The 16,447-nt window shown below is 34.9% G+C and overlaps 1 protein-coding gene across 10 annotated transcripts in view; it reads left to right on the top strand.

The window, feature by feature from the left end:
* The window catches only part of PJA2 (praja ring finger ubiquitin ligase 2), a 128,269-nt gene that overhangs the window by 99,546 nt on the left and 12,276 nt on the right, over window positions 1-16,447 (top strand). For all 10 annotated transcript variants that reach the window (XM_048220807.2, XM_057307529.1, XM_048220806.2 and 7 more), the window contains 2 exons: window positions 4,959-5,144; window positions 10,315-10,426. In XM_048220807.2, coding sequence (XP_048076764.1) covers window positions 4,959-5,144; window positions 10,315-10,426 — 298 coding nt within the window. The remainder of the gene's footprint in view (window positions 1-4,958; window positions 5,145-10,314; window positions 10,427-16,447) is intronic.

Below are 16,447 nucleotides of genomic sequence, written 5' to 3'. Positions count from 1 at the left end.
CTTTTCTCTGGAGGGCAAGGCCAAGGAGATAGGATAGGTGCGGGGTACAAGGTGTGTGCTAGTCAGTGATAATATTCTAGTTCCTGGTTTGGGTGGTGGGTTTATGGATGTTCAGTAGAATATGCTTTATAATTTAAATAGATGGTATATATTTTACATTTGGGGGGGAAAATTAAAAAATAAAGGGAATTAAAGGTGAGAGAGTAGAGATAGTCACCATACCTAATTCTTCACAAAGGGAAGGAGCCACAGATGGATGTTGGGCCTAGGAAAATGTCCTCACCCCCAAAAACTGGAAGCATGATTGTTTGCTTATAGAATGTTCCAGAGGAGAATAACTGACTAATAATTAGAGGAAAGATAAAGTGAAGTCCTTGAGAAGATGAGGAGGGTTCCGATCCACATCTAAGGAGAGGGCCTTTAGGAACAGAGACTTCCATTGTAACTAATGGGAAGGTGTAGGTAGGTTCTCTAGTGGGAAGAAAAGATAGTCTCTAGTGACTTCATTATTCTTGTTGTTACTAGATAGTGAGAGTGGGTAGGATAGGACAATTGTGAAATTGAAGGAAAGAAGAAAAGGTGGAAAAGAGGCTTTCAGAAAGCTAGACAACAAACTTATTAGGTAAACATTGAATAATTGCTGGACAGTATTGCATGTCCATTTAAAATTAGTATTTTTGAATTTAAATTAGTATATCACACTTGTGTATTTTTCTTTAAGTTTTTCCTGCTGTTTTGGTGACTTTACAAACTTTTTACATAAATATTCTAAAAATGTTTTAATGAAAATTTAATGTTTTGCCTTTCCTTTTAACACTGAATTTATTAGAATAAAGAAACAGTTCTTCAAATTAGGTGCTGGGGTTCCTTCTTTGTGACTGGATGACATAGAACAGGGTACCAGTGATTTTGTAAGCTATAATTCCTTTTGAGGCTTTTTTGACTTTTAATTCAAATTTTAGTTACTTCCCTTTGTACTTTAATTCCAAGATAGGGATTTGAAATCTTGAAAAATTTGCTATACAATTAGAATTATTAAAAATGAGCTTATGCCTCAAGCTTAGCAACTACTTAACATGTGTCTTGACTTATAAAATGAAAACCAGTTAATTAAATACCAGTTAATTAGAAATGCTTATTATGCTGTCCAGGATTTTATAAAGTTTCTTATAATATAGATTATTTCATGAAAGCCTCAGCCCTTTAAAATGTTGGCGTTAACCCAAAGGTTTAAATTTTGTGCTGCAAATAATGGATACTCAAATTGCTGATCAGTTACCTAAAGGAAACAGCTCAGAATGTAAAATCAGAGTAGTTAGTATTTTCAGAGGTCTTATCTGCCTTTCATTTTCTTTATTTCTCAGAAAATTCTATGATGCATGGTTATATAATAGCATATTCTAAAATTGGAAGTTCTTTAAAATATTCCATATTGGCTTATAAATTATTTTGATAATTTTAATATTGCTATTCACATGTCATTAAATTTAGTTTCTATTATTGAGGAATGGGGATTTTTAATCATATATCATAAAGGGAACATCACTCTATTTATCTGAAGCTTTGAGTTAAAGCATAGCCTTTTCATCAAGAGATTCGATGATGCTGATGGTCTTCTAGGATTTTTACTGGGAATAGGTTGTGGGGATACATTTTAAAGCATTCTCAGCTTCCTCTCATGGCAGCAGCATTCACTTCCTCCAGGCTGTGCTGGAAGTGCTCAAAAGGAAAGGACAACTTGGCAATTTCCCTTCCCAGTTGAAATACCTGTGACTTTAGTTGTGGTTGTGGTAGGCATAGGCTTCTACATCTTCCACCTACTGGAATCCTTTTTTAGAATTGACCGTTTGGAGACATGATTAGATAATTCGTCTTTTTAAACCTCATAAATTACTGTGTAACGTGATAATGGCATTTTATTAATTTTTGAATTACCAAAATGAAGAAAGGACATTGAAGGTCGAAATTTTTGTGACTGTGTTACATATGGTATGTCTGGCGTGTGTGTAAATGTGTATGTATAAGGAGAGAGAAAGAAGACTGAAATATTGCTTTGAATATATTCAAGAGTTCTGAAGCGTTTAAACTTACATTATATGCTTACATTCCCACAGGGATATTTGTTTCTTTGTTAGGTCACAAAATGAAAGATACTTTTGACCCTATTGTTCAGAGTCTTTTTTTTTTTTTTTTTTTTGGTAAAGAGCAAAGTTCCTTTTGTTACAGTATCAAGCCAACTCTGGCCCAGCACAGTGCCACTCTTCTACCCTGGTAAATTTTATGTTAACTGGTAAGAAATGATGTGAACTTTAGGTAACATACTGAAAGTGTATACCATATACTACTTATTTTCTATTTCTATGACTACATTATTATGAGTCATTAAAGACAGAATCAAATGTTTAAGCAAAATATGTAGCCAAGAATCCCTTTTATAGTAAAAGAGTATTAATGATGTGTTATAAATTATCTGTATTCAGAATAATTTCTTATTTTAGGTTTATTCTTCTTTGAATTAAAAAAACATATTTATTTCTTATATTGAATCATTTTCACCAGTATATTTGAGTTCTGTGTTCTATCTCTGAGTACAGAGTGTAGTGACTGAGTTATTTTGATGTCTGTATGATAGGAAAAAGAAAAGCATTTTTTGTACCAGTACACTAGAAATAACAGAAATTTCCAAGGGCTATTCCAGCTTAATCCCCAGATTATTTGTTTTTTAAAAGATTGTTTTTCAAGGCTTTATTGTTAACATTTGCAACACAAATAGAGTACCTATTGAGTGCCAAGCACTTGCTACAAGGGGGTGAAGCTACAATGATGACAGACAGCACTGTATGCCTTTGGAAAACTCCCAGTCTGGGAGAAGACAGGTGAGTCACAGGAAAGTTTTTAAAACAGTGTGGTGACTGCTTTCATAAAGGTATAAACAAAAAACTGTTGCTTAAGGATTTTTGATTTTGTATTTTAAATCCACTTTGGGTTTCATTTTTCATTGGACCTAATTATAATGCATAAAAGGAAAATATCCATTATCTTTATATGTTAGATAGTAAACCTTCAACAAATTAAGCATTTTTTGTTATGCTAATTTCTCTGATTTTACTAGAGAGATGATATTAGATACTGAATCTTACAAACCTGTTATTTTTGAAGTGTTGCTTAGGACCTGAGATTAAAGAAACATTTATGGGTTTAGGTGTTACTACTTCTGTGTCTTTAAAATGTCTTGGTTCGTATATGTAGGCATCATCTACATCTCTTTCATAAATGTTTTTATCCCCAAAGTTAAATCTGCACATTAGAATGAATAGAATTCTAATTAGAACTGCTCTTGAAATACGTTATTATATAATATTATTTTTCTTCATAAAATCAAACTAAAATTCATCTTTGTCAAAACTATGCTGTAATAATCAATCTCCTTTTGACATACTAAATGGCATTTTCTGTTAAAAAAGTATAATATAAATAATATAAATAAGAAAATCCTACCAGTATAATTTTCTGTTATAAATTCATAAAGTACCTTTTGTTCAGTTATTGCAGCCTTGGCTTCTCTTTCTCATGTAGTATAATTAATTCTTCTCAATTTGATCTTTGTGTCCATACTTCTGGTGTTTTGACATTTCTTTAATATGTAAGTTGTGTAATTTAACAATATTGTCTGTGGCTTCTAGGTTTTACATCATGGTTACAATGACACAGATTTTTGTAAAAATTTCATGATTCTTCTAATACTTTTATTGTTTTAGAAATGGTGGTGAGGTGCACGTGCATTTTTAAAATGTAGATTTGAAACATGTTAATGAGTAAATAATGACAAAATTTAACCTCCTTCCCTCCAGGTGAATACTCAGTTGTCCTAATATCATTTATTGAATAATTATTTTTTCTGTTGCTTTGAAATGCTTTTTTTCTCTTCCTTGTTTTGTTTATCTATACCGTTGGTCTGTCTGTCCCTGTTCCTGTGAGCTTATTTTCTAGTGGGAGAAAGACTAACAGTAAGTAAGAAAATGATAAGTAGAAGTAAGTTCTGTAATGAAAATAAGCAGAGTTATGTGGTAAGTGACTGGACAGCTACTTAAAATGAGTGGTTAAGACAGGCCTTTCTGAGGAGCTGACATTTACTTTGACCTGAATATCAAGGAGGGAATGGCTGTGCAAAAATCTGGTAAAAGTACATTTCAGGTAGAGAAAATGGCTTCAAGGTGGAAATGATTTCCATGTGTTCCAAAGGTAGAAAGAGTAATAGGAATATAGTAAATAGAGGGAAGAGTGGTCAGAGGTAACAGTTGGAGAAGAGGGCCAAGGAGAAAGCATGTATAATGTAGGGATTTGTAGGCCAGGCTGAAGAATTTGGACTTTATTTTAACTGTGAAGGGAAACTACTTAAGAGCAGTGTTTATTTTTATGTATGTATGTATGTATGTATGTATGTATTTAGAGAGCATACATGAACAGGAGTGGGGTGTGGGTAGGAGCAGCGGGGGGGGGGGGGTGAGAATCTTAAGCAGGTTCCACGAGGAGCCCAATTCGGCGCTCAGTCTCACAACCCTGAGATCATACCTGAGATGAAATCAACAGTCAGATGCTTAACTGACTGAGCTACGCAGGCACCCTCAAAAGCAGTGTTTAAAAATTAAAATTGTCTAGAATGAATTTTTCTTATTTTTCTTCTGCATGAAGAGGAAATGTGGGAGCATAGGTAATTTGTATGTCAAATAAATAGGTTCTTAGGTAATTGGGAGCTATTTCTTACATACATATGACAAATTTGCTTACCTTTTAAATAACTTTACAGTTAAAGAAATCAGACTTTTAGAATCACGTAAGTACCAAGACTTTAGAACTCAAAGAATAAAGAGTCTATTTGCACTAAATAGAACTCTTTTTAGAGAACAAGTTTATGTTTTAAAATAATGCTTTTTCTTCCCTCAAAATGTTTGTATTAGGGAACAGACATCCTTGGAAGAGGGCGAGATTCCTTGGTTACAGTACAATGAAGTTAATGAAAGCAGCAGTGATGAGGGAAATGAGCCTGCCAATGAATTTGCACAGCCGGAAGCTTTCATGCTGGATGGAAACAATAATCTTGAGGATGACTCCAGTGTAAGTGAAGACTTAGATGTGGACTGGAGGTATGTAACACAGTGGTATTACCATGCTTGATTGTTCATTGAGCAGAATTTGTTCATGGTTCTAAATTATGAACACTGTATCTCGAATCTCTGAAGTGTTCTCATTTTCCCATCTGTCAGTCTTCCTCTTCAGAGCTCATTCTGGATGTCACTTCCTACAGACTCCCTCCTACCTACCCCAGGCAGTGACCTCTTTTCCTCTTTGACCTTTGGCTCTCTTGAAGCCCACCTTATATCCTGGTTATTTATAAATTCATGGTTTGAGGCTTCGAACTTTTAAATTTAGCTGTATATGCTAAATATAGCACTTCTTATAATCCTTTTTAAAAAAAAGTCCTTAATAAATACTACTTGAAGAATTCAAAACCCCTGATTGAATCAGAAGAATCAAAAGAATATTGTTACCCTTCTCTGTACGCAAAATATGGAAAATATAATTGTACCTTCCCAGATATGCTGAAAGTATTCAGTTTACTTTATGCTGACAAAAAATAATGAACTTCAAATAAAAGAAGCTTATAAATTAAGTGGATTATAGTGGATTATATTGCTGTGTCTCATGATATAATGGTCAGAATTGAATTATTTTGGTTTATGGTTAGATTTATCTTTCAAATGTGCAGCAGACCTCTGGAAGCGGGTAGTTACTGAGATGTAGAAAGGATATATGGTCCAACTAATCTCTTCTGTGACTTTTTCTGGAGAAAATACGGCTTGGTGCTACCTTTGTTTCCATCTCTACACAGATACATTTTTAAGAATTTGTTTTGTTTTTCTAGTTAAAATTCCATTACAGAAAATTTAGAAGAATAAAGATAAGAAAAACTCATTCATATCCCCTGATAACTACAGATTTCTGGAACTTATGTTTTTGAGTCCTCCTTTGTATCTTCTCTGTCTCTTTCTCTATGTGTAGCTAGTTCTTTGTGCTTCTCCACATTGTTCCAGTTATGAAACTCAGCATCTCCTTGAAATCCTCCTTACTGTTTCCTATTCTCACTTCCCAGGGCGAAAAAAGATTATATGTGCAAAGCAGACTTTCAGTGACCATTTTGTGGAAGTAGGAAGTGGTGTTTCCTCACAGCCACACAAACAGTTTGTAATTACATCCTAAGCATTCCTGGCTCCAGAACCCATGTTCTGGCTTCCCATACTTTATGGGAAAGCAGTGGCTCACCTGGCCCTGGTCTTGTTGATCTTGGTGCTCCTACCTCTTCCGCCTCTCTCATATCTGCCTGTTACCCTCTTTCTGAACTCCTTGTGATGCTGCTGTCTTCTGTCTCCATTATGCAAAGTCATTCCTCATAATGCTCAGCAGATGACAGAATTGTCGATTTAGTTAGCATCGTCTGTGCATGTTGGGAGGCAATTATGGTTTAATAGGAAGAAATGTTTTCTTTTGCACATTTTCAAAATTTTATGAAAATCATTTTTTATAGCTCCATTATGTAGATGCTCTAGTCTATAGTTGCACTAAAATTTAATTGGTCATTTCCCCATTGAAATACTACAGTGAACCTTTCCCCTCATAGAACTTGTTCTGTATTTCAGGTTATTTCTTTAGGGCAGTTTAATAGAGGTGACATTACTGAGATAAGTAGTATTTATTAAGATCTTGATATATATTTCTAAATAACTTTCAAAAAAGGTTGTACTACATAAAAATTTGAAGAAATAATTGAGGTATTTCTTGAATATAATTTTTAAACTAGAAAACTTTTTATTTTTGGTTCTAATTCACTGATGATCTTTCTGGACATGGCTGTTGTAAGATTTTAGAGATGTTGCTGATCGTTCCCAAATTTGGGGAGCTTCAAAGTAGTTGTTTTGTTTTTAATACAGAAAGCATTTTAGCATTGATTTTTTTAAGACAAAATCCTGAAGGTTACTGTTTTGACTTTTATGTAAATGTGGCAACACCTCATTATTTGCTATATTAATTTATGTGGCAGTCACTACAGGTTGATAAAGTGAAAATATAATTTGATTTTCCTATTAAAATAGCATCATTTTGACAACTAAAAGGAAAAGCCGTGGCTAACAGCAGCAGTTCTTCTCTCTAAAGCCAAAATTTAATGTATTTTTTTGTTTTAGCACAGCTTTAACAAAAAGTTAAACTTTTTGATCCTTTATTCTAATTTAAAAGAAAATGGAAAAAATCCTCTATAAAGTTTATTTGTTTTGATGATGTCATAGAAGTGTTGTAAAATACTCAAACTAGTGTGTTGGGAGTTGATTTCAGATAAAGACAAATCCCAACTGTACCATTTATTTATTTTTTGATAACTATTAAACCTCCCTATCTTCCTATAAGAAACTGGGGTTATAATTTATTAACCTAAGATTGTGGGAAATTAATTCCCTGTGGATATGACCATGAATTTTTTAAACAATTTTGATATTACTTCAAGCATACAGAAAAGTGGCAAAAATAATGCAAAGAATTTCCATATGTTCTTCACTAATATTCCCTAAATGTTAACATTTACCACATTTGTGTTATTCTCTTTCCTTTCTTTCTCTATATTTATGGTATTTTTTTTCCCCACCATTTATAAGTTGCAAACAAGGTGCCTTTTTACCCATAGTCTAGACTGAAGTCCTGAAGAACAAGAACATTTTCTTATATTAGAAAGTAAAATCCTCAAAATCAGGAATTAACACTGATAACAATTCTGTTCTTTACAGATATTATTCAGATGTCTGTAGTTGTCCTGCCAATGCCATTAGAAATTTTTTTTCCTAGTCCAACCAAGATCACTCATTGTTCTTGCTTAACATGTTTCTTCAGTCACTTTTAGTCCGGAAAATTTCCTCAGTTTTTCTTTGTCTTTCATAACCTTGACATTTTTGAAAAGTATAGGCCATTTATTTTGCTGAATGTCTCTTAGATTTGATGTCGTGATTAGATTCGAGTTACAGATTTTTAGCAGGAACACCATAGAAATGATATTTTGTTTCTCTTAGTTCATGTCAGAAGGCACGTGTTGCCAGATTGTCCCATTACTGGTGATGTTAATTCTCATCAGTTGGTTAAGGTGTTATCTTTCAGATTTCTTCACTATACTGTTGCCATATTTTTAAATAAATAATCGGCATCTTGTGGGAAAATACGTTAAAACTATGTAAATAACTTCTTTCTTCTCAAACTACCAAACTTCCGTCTACTAGTTTTAGTATCATTTGTGATTTTTGTCTGAAACATTTATTAACCATGGTGATTGCTGAATGAATGACACTAGAATTTTTAATATTAGCTGATTATTTTGCAGTGATCAAATTTACAAGTAGATAATTCTGCTTTGAATGTCTAGCTTTGTTTAGAGAAGAAAAGAATTAGGAGATAGTGACTCTTAACCATTTGGAGTTTTCTGCAGAGAAAAAGTGGACATAGTTTGTGTTGCTTCAGCAGGCAGAACTAGAGCACTTACTTCAGTAAGTCAGGCTTCTTGCTGTTTCTTGAATGCCTACTCTGGTGCCATCTCTGTGCTAGGCATGTGTATGCATCGACTCATTTAATTTGTTTTATAGATGAAGAAACAGAGTAACAGTTAAATACAGTTTTCACATGGCTGAACTCTGACTCAGTTAAATGTGGAGTTAAGTCCCTATTTTGACTCCAGGTCTCTTCCTCTTTGCAGTATATCTCACTGCACAACGCTAGTTCTAGTGTTACAGGGAAGGTTGGATTCACTAATTTGTAGTTTAAAATTTTTTTTTTTTTTTAAGATTTTATTTATTTATTTGACAGAGATAGAGACAGCCAGCGAGAGAGGGAACACAAGCAGGAGGAGTGGGAGAGGAAGAAGCAGGCTCATAGCAGAGGAGCCTGATGTGGGACTCGATCCCATAACGCCGGGATCACGCCCTGAGCCGAAGGCAGACGCTTAACTGCTGTGCCACCCAGGCGCCCCTGTAGTTTAAATTTTAATTTTATAATCTGTGATTATATGAGAATTTTTCTTTGTACTATGTGGTGTCTGCTAATCTTTAAATACTGAGCTTTAATCTTCGTAAGAATACTTTTGTATCTTTTGGCAATAGATTTGTAATTTTAATGATGGCACAAAAGTTGGCATCAAAATTATTTTGAGCTAGTGTGTATAACTGGATGTTCCTGACTGTATTCGACTTCTCATAGGAACACAGAAGTCAACAGAAGTTTGCCTTTAGGTAGACAAAATAAGCTCCGTTTTGGAGATACTGGATTTGAGGTGGTGGGAGTTAATCGAGTTAAAGTGCCCCACAGAAAACTAAAAATGTAGGTCAAGAGCTGAAGAGGGTTAGGAATTAGGTGAAGGTTTAAGAATTAACCTACAGAGAGGATAACTGAGGAAATGGACTTGAATATAATTTCCAAGGAGGCAAGATTAAAAAGAAGAGGACTGAGGACATACTATGGTTTCCAAATTTTGAAGTATATGGTATTTCCAAGACTAGAGGAAAAGGAGGAATCTATGTATGTCTAGGGCTGGAGGAAGGAGATTAGGACCAGAATAAAACTTATTTTCTTTAAGGGGATTATAGTCCTTTAGTAAAAAAAAAAAGATAATAAAAATGAGAAGTTAAGAGCTAACTATTTTTCAAACTGAGTAATGACAGAGGAGGCCTACTTCTCAGGAGAATAGAAGAGAGATTAAAGAGAAAGACTTGAGAAAATAAAATATTGTTTAAGGCCTAAGTAATTAAGCAGTACAAGGAGAAAAAGAGGCTTTGACTAATGATAGAATTGAAATAAATGCAGTAATTGTCTTTACCATGTTCTCATGTAAATTTAGGTTGGCATCTCAAACCAACAGAAGGGGAAATATATGGGAAAGAATTAAGAGGGGAAAAAGTACTACCTTTATTGCAGCCCTAAGCAATCCCCAGAGTTAGAACTAGAAACGTAAGAATTTTCCTATAAATTTTGTGTTCTAGTAAGCTAGGAGAGGTAGTGGTATCCTAACTCCTCATGCTTAGTATTTCACTTTTCTGTTGGGTTCTTCCTGCCCCTCACCACACAAGATTTATAATAAAGTATTTTATTTCTTTTAAAATATTTTTATATTAAAATATTATTAAATATTTAATATTTTCTGCTTATACTATGTTTATTGGCTTATTGGAATGCTAATATAATTATATCTTCATAAAGATTTCCCAAATCATGTTTATATATTTTTTTCAGCCTGTTCGACGGCTTTGCAGATGGACTAGGAGTTGCTGAAGCGATTTCTTACGTGGATCCTCAGTTCCTCACCTACATGGCACTGGAAGAACGCTTAGCCCAGGCTATGGAGGTATTTTAGGGACTCTTGCTGATGCCCATATATAAGTTGGTGGGATGCAAAATTATAAAAATTAAAAGTTTTTTTAACTGCTTTTAAGAAAAGGTGAATAATTTTTCATCAGTAACATTTACTGAATGGTGATTGCCACTAGTGTATGTATATAAATCACTCTAGACATTCTGCCAATTTGCCTAGAATTTGCAGTATTTCCTAGTTAGTGCAGAATAGAAAATGTTTTGCTTACATTTAGAAAATACACTTTTCCTTTCTTGAATTATCTGGGTCTGTGAATCTGAGTATTTTATATACACACACACAGGTATATTTGTGAAATGAGGTGGAAGATTTTTAAGGATATATTACAAATCACTTCTCTTTTTTTGTCCTCATGGCTTCTTTATACTACCTTGCTGCTTTACGAAGTTAGAAATTTTACTCCCATTATCTCCATACACATACATACTTAAGTGTGGCACATAATTTTGTCTTGCCTTCTTTTCCATATTTGACTAAAACACAAATACTTACTTGTAATTGTGTTTTCCTAAGCTCAGAAGCCCAAACTTTCATGTTTGGGAGCTACCACTGCACTAGTGGATTTCATTATTAGAAGTCTGTTCTTTAAGTTACTATTTCTGAAATGATTTCCAAAGTCGAAAAATACGAATGTGAATGAGTCAAAAGTGAGAGAACAAAAATGAATGAGAGAACTTTCAGGGACATTATAACAGCATTTTATCTTGACATTTTCTGAAGTTAGAAAGTCCAGTTTAGATTCACAAATTAGACAGTAGGTAGGTAGGTGGGTAGATAGACCAACCTATCTATTTACACATCCACACACTTAAGGTAGCTTTGCTTTGACATCACTTTTTTTATGTCTTGTTTAATCTTCCAGGGAGATCATTGATCAGTTATATGCTTTGTTTGATGTGTCTTTTTTTTTTTTTTTTTTTAAAGTAACCATAGCAGGAATACTGTGTGCTAGGAGAAAGAAAGAACATCATAGGACAATACACTTAGGACTTTCCCCAGATTATTTCTTGCCTTGCTAAATTCTGACACATGAAATAGTAGCACAGTGTAATAGTTTGTATCAGAAATATAATATATAAAGATGAAGGGTCACTAATTTTCTTGAGTTCGATAAATTTTAAGTGACCACAATGGAATATATACATTCTGGAGTCTGGTTTCACAGTGCTTATTAAACAGTTTTTCCCATTAGTATGCGAGTGGTTTATGATCTCCTACGGTATAAAGATATTTTTAAAAAGAAATTTTGAGAATTAAAATAGAAGTTTTATTATTTGTTACCAGTAGGAAATGTGACGTTTGATTGGCTTCTTGAAGCAGCAGAAAGATTGGTCGGGTGGGTGGGGGTCATACTGTGTAAAGTCACTAGCAGAGTCAGCAAAGAAAGAGTCAAGAAAGAACGTAGTATGTCCAGGGAACTTACAGTCCCCACATTGTTGGCTTCTGTCTGCTCTTAGGGAGCCCAGTGACAGGTCGTTTTGACCTGTCTATCCTCCTGCTTCTGACTAATGGTGTTAAGTGTCTCCCTTCGCTACTGTTTCACAGCTTCCTCATATTTAGTGCTCTGCTTTGCTTTATTTGAATTCAGTTGACCATTAATACAGTTCCATCTTCTTATCACTCTCTAAAAATCTTTATTTTTCTGTGTCTAGTATCTAGTTGTTTAATCATTTTGAAAAATGAAGCTGAAAAAATTTATGATTTTTTGATTTTTGATCTTTCCTTTTAAATTGAACAACGTTCTTTAAATGAAACAAAAACAACTAATAAGGTAAACTGTGTGCTTTTTTTTTTTTCTCAAGCAGCCTGATCTCTCTGCAGCACTGGTTGTTTCCATTTCTGCTATTTTCTTAATACCAGACTGATCTATTTTTCCAGATAGAGGCTTTTGGTGAAAATATTGACAGTAAACATTTGCCTCCTATCTTGTCTCAAATTTGAGTGCGAACAGGACAAAATATTTAAGATCTTTAACTGTTTGATATAATGATAATAAAGGTTTTTACTCCCAGCCAGTTTTGAAAAAAAATATTTCCCTTTGCACCCTAACCAATATTGTTTACCTATCATATCTCTTTGCAATAAAAATAAAAAATTCGTCAAGAATTAAATGTATAAAAAATTGGTTTAGAGTTAAAATTGTTTGTAGCATCCAGTTGTAGCATCAAAAACAAATTTATAAATGTTGATAAATATTGAAACATAAAGTAAAATTTTACCAGAAATGTATTTTTTTAATGAGATAGAGGGAGACTTTTTTTCTTCCATATTATGTTTATGAGTGAATTTTATTTATTCCTAAAATGAAATATAGTTCAACATCAATTTTGTTTTTCATCTTTATGAATGTAAGCTTGAAAAAACCTAGTTCACATAAAAATTGATGGGGATGGAAGAAGTTTATTATAGCAACGTCACCTAGTATTTCTGAGATATTTGCCAAAATCACATCCACTTGACAGATTGTCTAGATCCTCCAATTTTTTTTGAAAGCACATGACTGGAGCCTACCTACAAAAATGTAACTCAGTCATTACTTCAGTTTGACCCCAGTATTTCAGATTGCCCTTTTGAATGGGTAAGAAGTATGCTTTTATTTATAAAGTGGGGAAAAGGTTAATGTAAAAAGGAACATGGAAACGGAGAACCAGCATGCTACTTTGACTGCCTGTACATTTTTAGGCGGATCAGTATGAGGAAAGGTTATGAAAGAAAGTTAATTGAATTGAAATTGAGTCTCTTAAGACTCTCCATGTCCATGGACCCCTGGAAAGTCTTTATACACTTACAGAGCACCTCATATACACTGGGTTATCGGCCTTAGGAAAGTAGTCCATGAGGTAAGAGCATGTGCTTTTGAGTTAGATAGATTAATTTAGGCTGTGTGACCTTGCACCATTCAGTTAACCTTAAGTTTCAGGTCCTCATCTACAAAGTGGGAATAATAAAATTACCTTATGGATCATTGTGACATTATGTTAAAGCACTTAGTTGATGCAGTGTAAGCTCTCAATAAGTGGCCGTATTGAAAAATTTATTCAAATCAGTCAAACAGGTGGTAATCATCTAGCAAATCTGGATTCAGTGATCATTCAAAAATCAATATTAAATCACTTGTTATAAATCTTCATTCTTTCAAAACTAAATTGTGTTTTATTCTTTAAAAACTAAATTTTGTACTGACAAAGAATTATGCTACTTTAAACCCAAGTATATTCGAATTGTCCTATTTAGTCTATTTTGTTGTCTTTCTGACACTTGGACTAACAGGAAAATATACTGCCTGAGGTGTAGATAGATTTTTGTATTTTTATCGATTTTCATAGCAGTGTTTTTAAAGCAGTCTCTCATACTCTTGTTGCTTAAGACTCCAGATCACCTTAAGTATTAGTACAGTACCAAGCCAGTAAATTATTTTTACATATGTGAAATTCCAGGTATGTATTAGCACTGCAAATGTGCTAATCATCAGAAAGGAATAATGAACCTATTGAGACAAACATGTATCAGAGCATAACTATCCTACCAAAAGTGGAATTTGCTATAAATAGTATCCCCACCTTTTTTTTAATGTCTGGTACTGTACAGATGAATTCTTAACAGTATGTCTTGAGAAGTACACAGGAAATTGGAGGAGATTCATGATTATAGTTATCTGAGAAAGAAGGGACAAGTAATAGGCTATTACTTTCCATTTCTATTTCCTGATGGTAAAGTTTAATATAAAGAATTGTTAACTGTAATTGGGGATTAGAGTAACAAGGATTTACTTAGTAAGGAATAAAGATACTTCTAAAGAATACAGAAAAAGCACATGCAAGGAATGGCCACCACATGTCGGGCTCAGATCACCTAAGAAAGAATCCCCACTCCATTCCAAGGCTGGGATTCAAACTTTGATGGAGATGGCACAGCTGTGGCTTGCTGAATGGCAGAGAAGTCACTGGAGTGCTGGACTGGCAGAACTTGCTGGAAATCAGCCCTGGGGTGCTGCTGGGGGAACCTATTTATAGGGAGATGTCTAACTGGAAGCACTCTGCTACAGAACTGTCCAAGGTGGATGCTGGGGGAAGCTACTGGCCACTGAATGCTGCTGGCAGCATGCATTATAAGAGCTAGATGCTGGAGAAGCTGTGGGCATTGCAGAAGTCTGCTGCTGGAGAAAACCATGCATGCCATGGAAGCCTGTGTCAAGCAGGCACAAGGGGATTAGAAGCAAAGCCCTTTTCCTTCTGCCGTGTCTCTTCAGTGTCTTCTGTGAACAAAGCTTAGTTAACGGTGTGACAGCTATCAGAGGAAGATACTTAAATAGCCCAAATCCATTTTCACAGAGCTGACAAAAATAGTGAATTTGGATTTGAGGAGCAATAATTGATAACTGGAGAACAGTCCAGTTGGATCCCATATACACCTTTCTACACATATTTGAACTCTATTCAACAGCAATGCAACTATTCCACCTAACGAGATATAGCTATTCTTAAAACGAAGAAGTTTTCACCCTTTCTCAAGAATGAACAGATGAATAGACTCCCAAGGGTCATTATATCCATCACTAAATATTAATTACTCTACAAATTCAGTCAGTCACATTGAATATTCTCTTATAGAAAGATTAAGTTGTAAAGTTAACTGCTATATGAAATAAAAATGGGAAGGAGAGAGAAAAAGAAAATGATTTGCAGATAGAAAATATGCAAAGCCTATTAGTCATTGTTTTTATATTTGGTCACAGGCTGTAATTGATAGCTGTGGTTTCCTTCTTCGGTAACCCATTCCATATTTTCTGTGCCTTCAGCAAGACTCTCAGCTGGTTAGGATTCTTTACTTGGTGGAGTGACCCAAATCTCCATTCCCGAAGAGTATGTGTTCTCAATCATCCTGCCTTTTTGGGGGGGAGGGGTGAATGTTGTCGTTTTCTGGTAACTTCACTGTTGGGCCTATATAGAAGTAATAAGAGATGTACATTCCAAGTGAGAGCATCACAGGATTCTCAAGTTGAAGAAAGCTGGTCTGTATGCTATTTCTACTGGAAAAAGGAGGCTCTGAGTGACTTGGGAATTCAAAATAGTCTGTTTCCTCTAAGTCCAACCAGATGTTCCCATTTTAAATATCAGAATCCTGATTGAACCAATCAGTGACACAACTTTTAAAAAACTTGACAAGACAGGATTAAACTCTCATTTTAATTCAGTAGTTCACACAATTAAATTTTGTGTTTGATCTTCAGAGATAAGTTGTTTGTTCTAGGGCTATCATGGAAACTCTGTGGTTCTTATACAATACCTCGCTCTGAGAGTAAATGGGCCTGAGTTTGTCTTTTTCTCTTCATATGTGAGCAAGGGTACTCTAAAGGATCCCATCCCACGTTAGATTTTATAGTCATTATTATTGCCCTAAGGTCAAGTGCAGCAGGCACCTGGGCTCCCAAGACACATGTATTAGTTGGCACTTATTACAGTGGACCACAGTGGTAGTTTGATTGTGATTAATGCAATTATTTGTAATCGGGCTTTGGATTGATAATATTCCATTCCTGTTGGCCAGAAGCAGGAATAGCAGATTTAAGGAATAACCTTAGGACTGAAGTAGAGCACACACACCCCACCCCCATCTCCACCCAGGGCTGAGATCCAGACTATTGGGGAGGACGCAGCCATTGCTCTTAGAGAAGTTCTTGTGCTACCCTGCTGGCAGAACTTGCTGGAAATCTGCCCTCTGGAGTGCTAGAGAAACTGTTTACAGGGAGGTGACTAACTGGAAGCAACTGCTGCAAAGCCACCCAAGATGGGTGCCAGGGGAAGCTGCTGGCTACCTTACACTGTGTCTGTCAGGCGCTGGAGAAACGGCATGTGCTTCTGGAGCTAGGCTCAGGAGAAGCCACTCACACTAGAGGAGCCTCATGCTGAAGAAGTCATCTGTGATGCATAAGCCCACAATAGGGAGCCGTTACCCGCTACAGGGGCCTGCCCAGCAAGGCCACTAGAACCAAGA

Source organism: Ursus arctos, unplaced genomic scaffold, assembly GCF_023065955.2.
Source record: "Ursus arctos isolate Adak ecotype North America unplaced genomic scaffold, UrsArc2.0 scaffold_5, whole genome shotgun sequence".
NCBI lineage: Eukaryota > Metazoa > Chordata > Mammalia > Carnivora > Ursidae > Ursus > Ursus arctos.
Note: the sequence above shows the minus strand (reverse complement) of the source record. Positions and strands in the feature narration are given on the sequence as shown.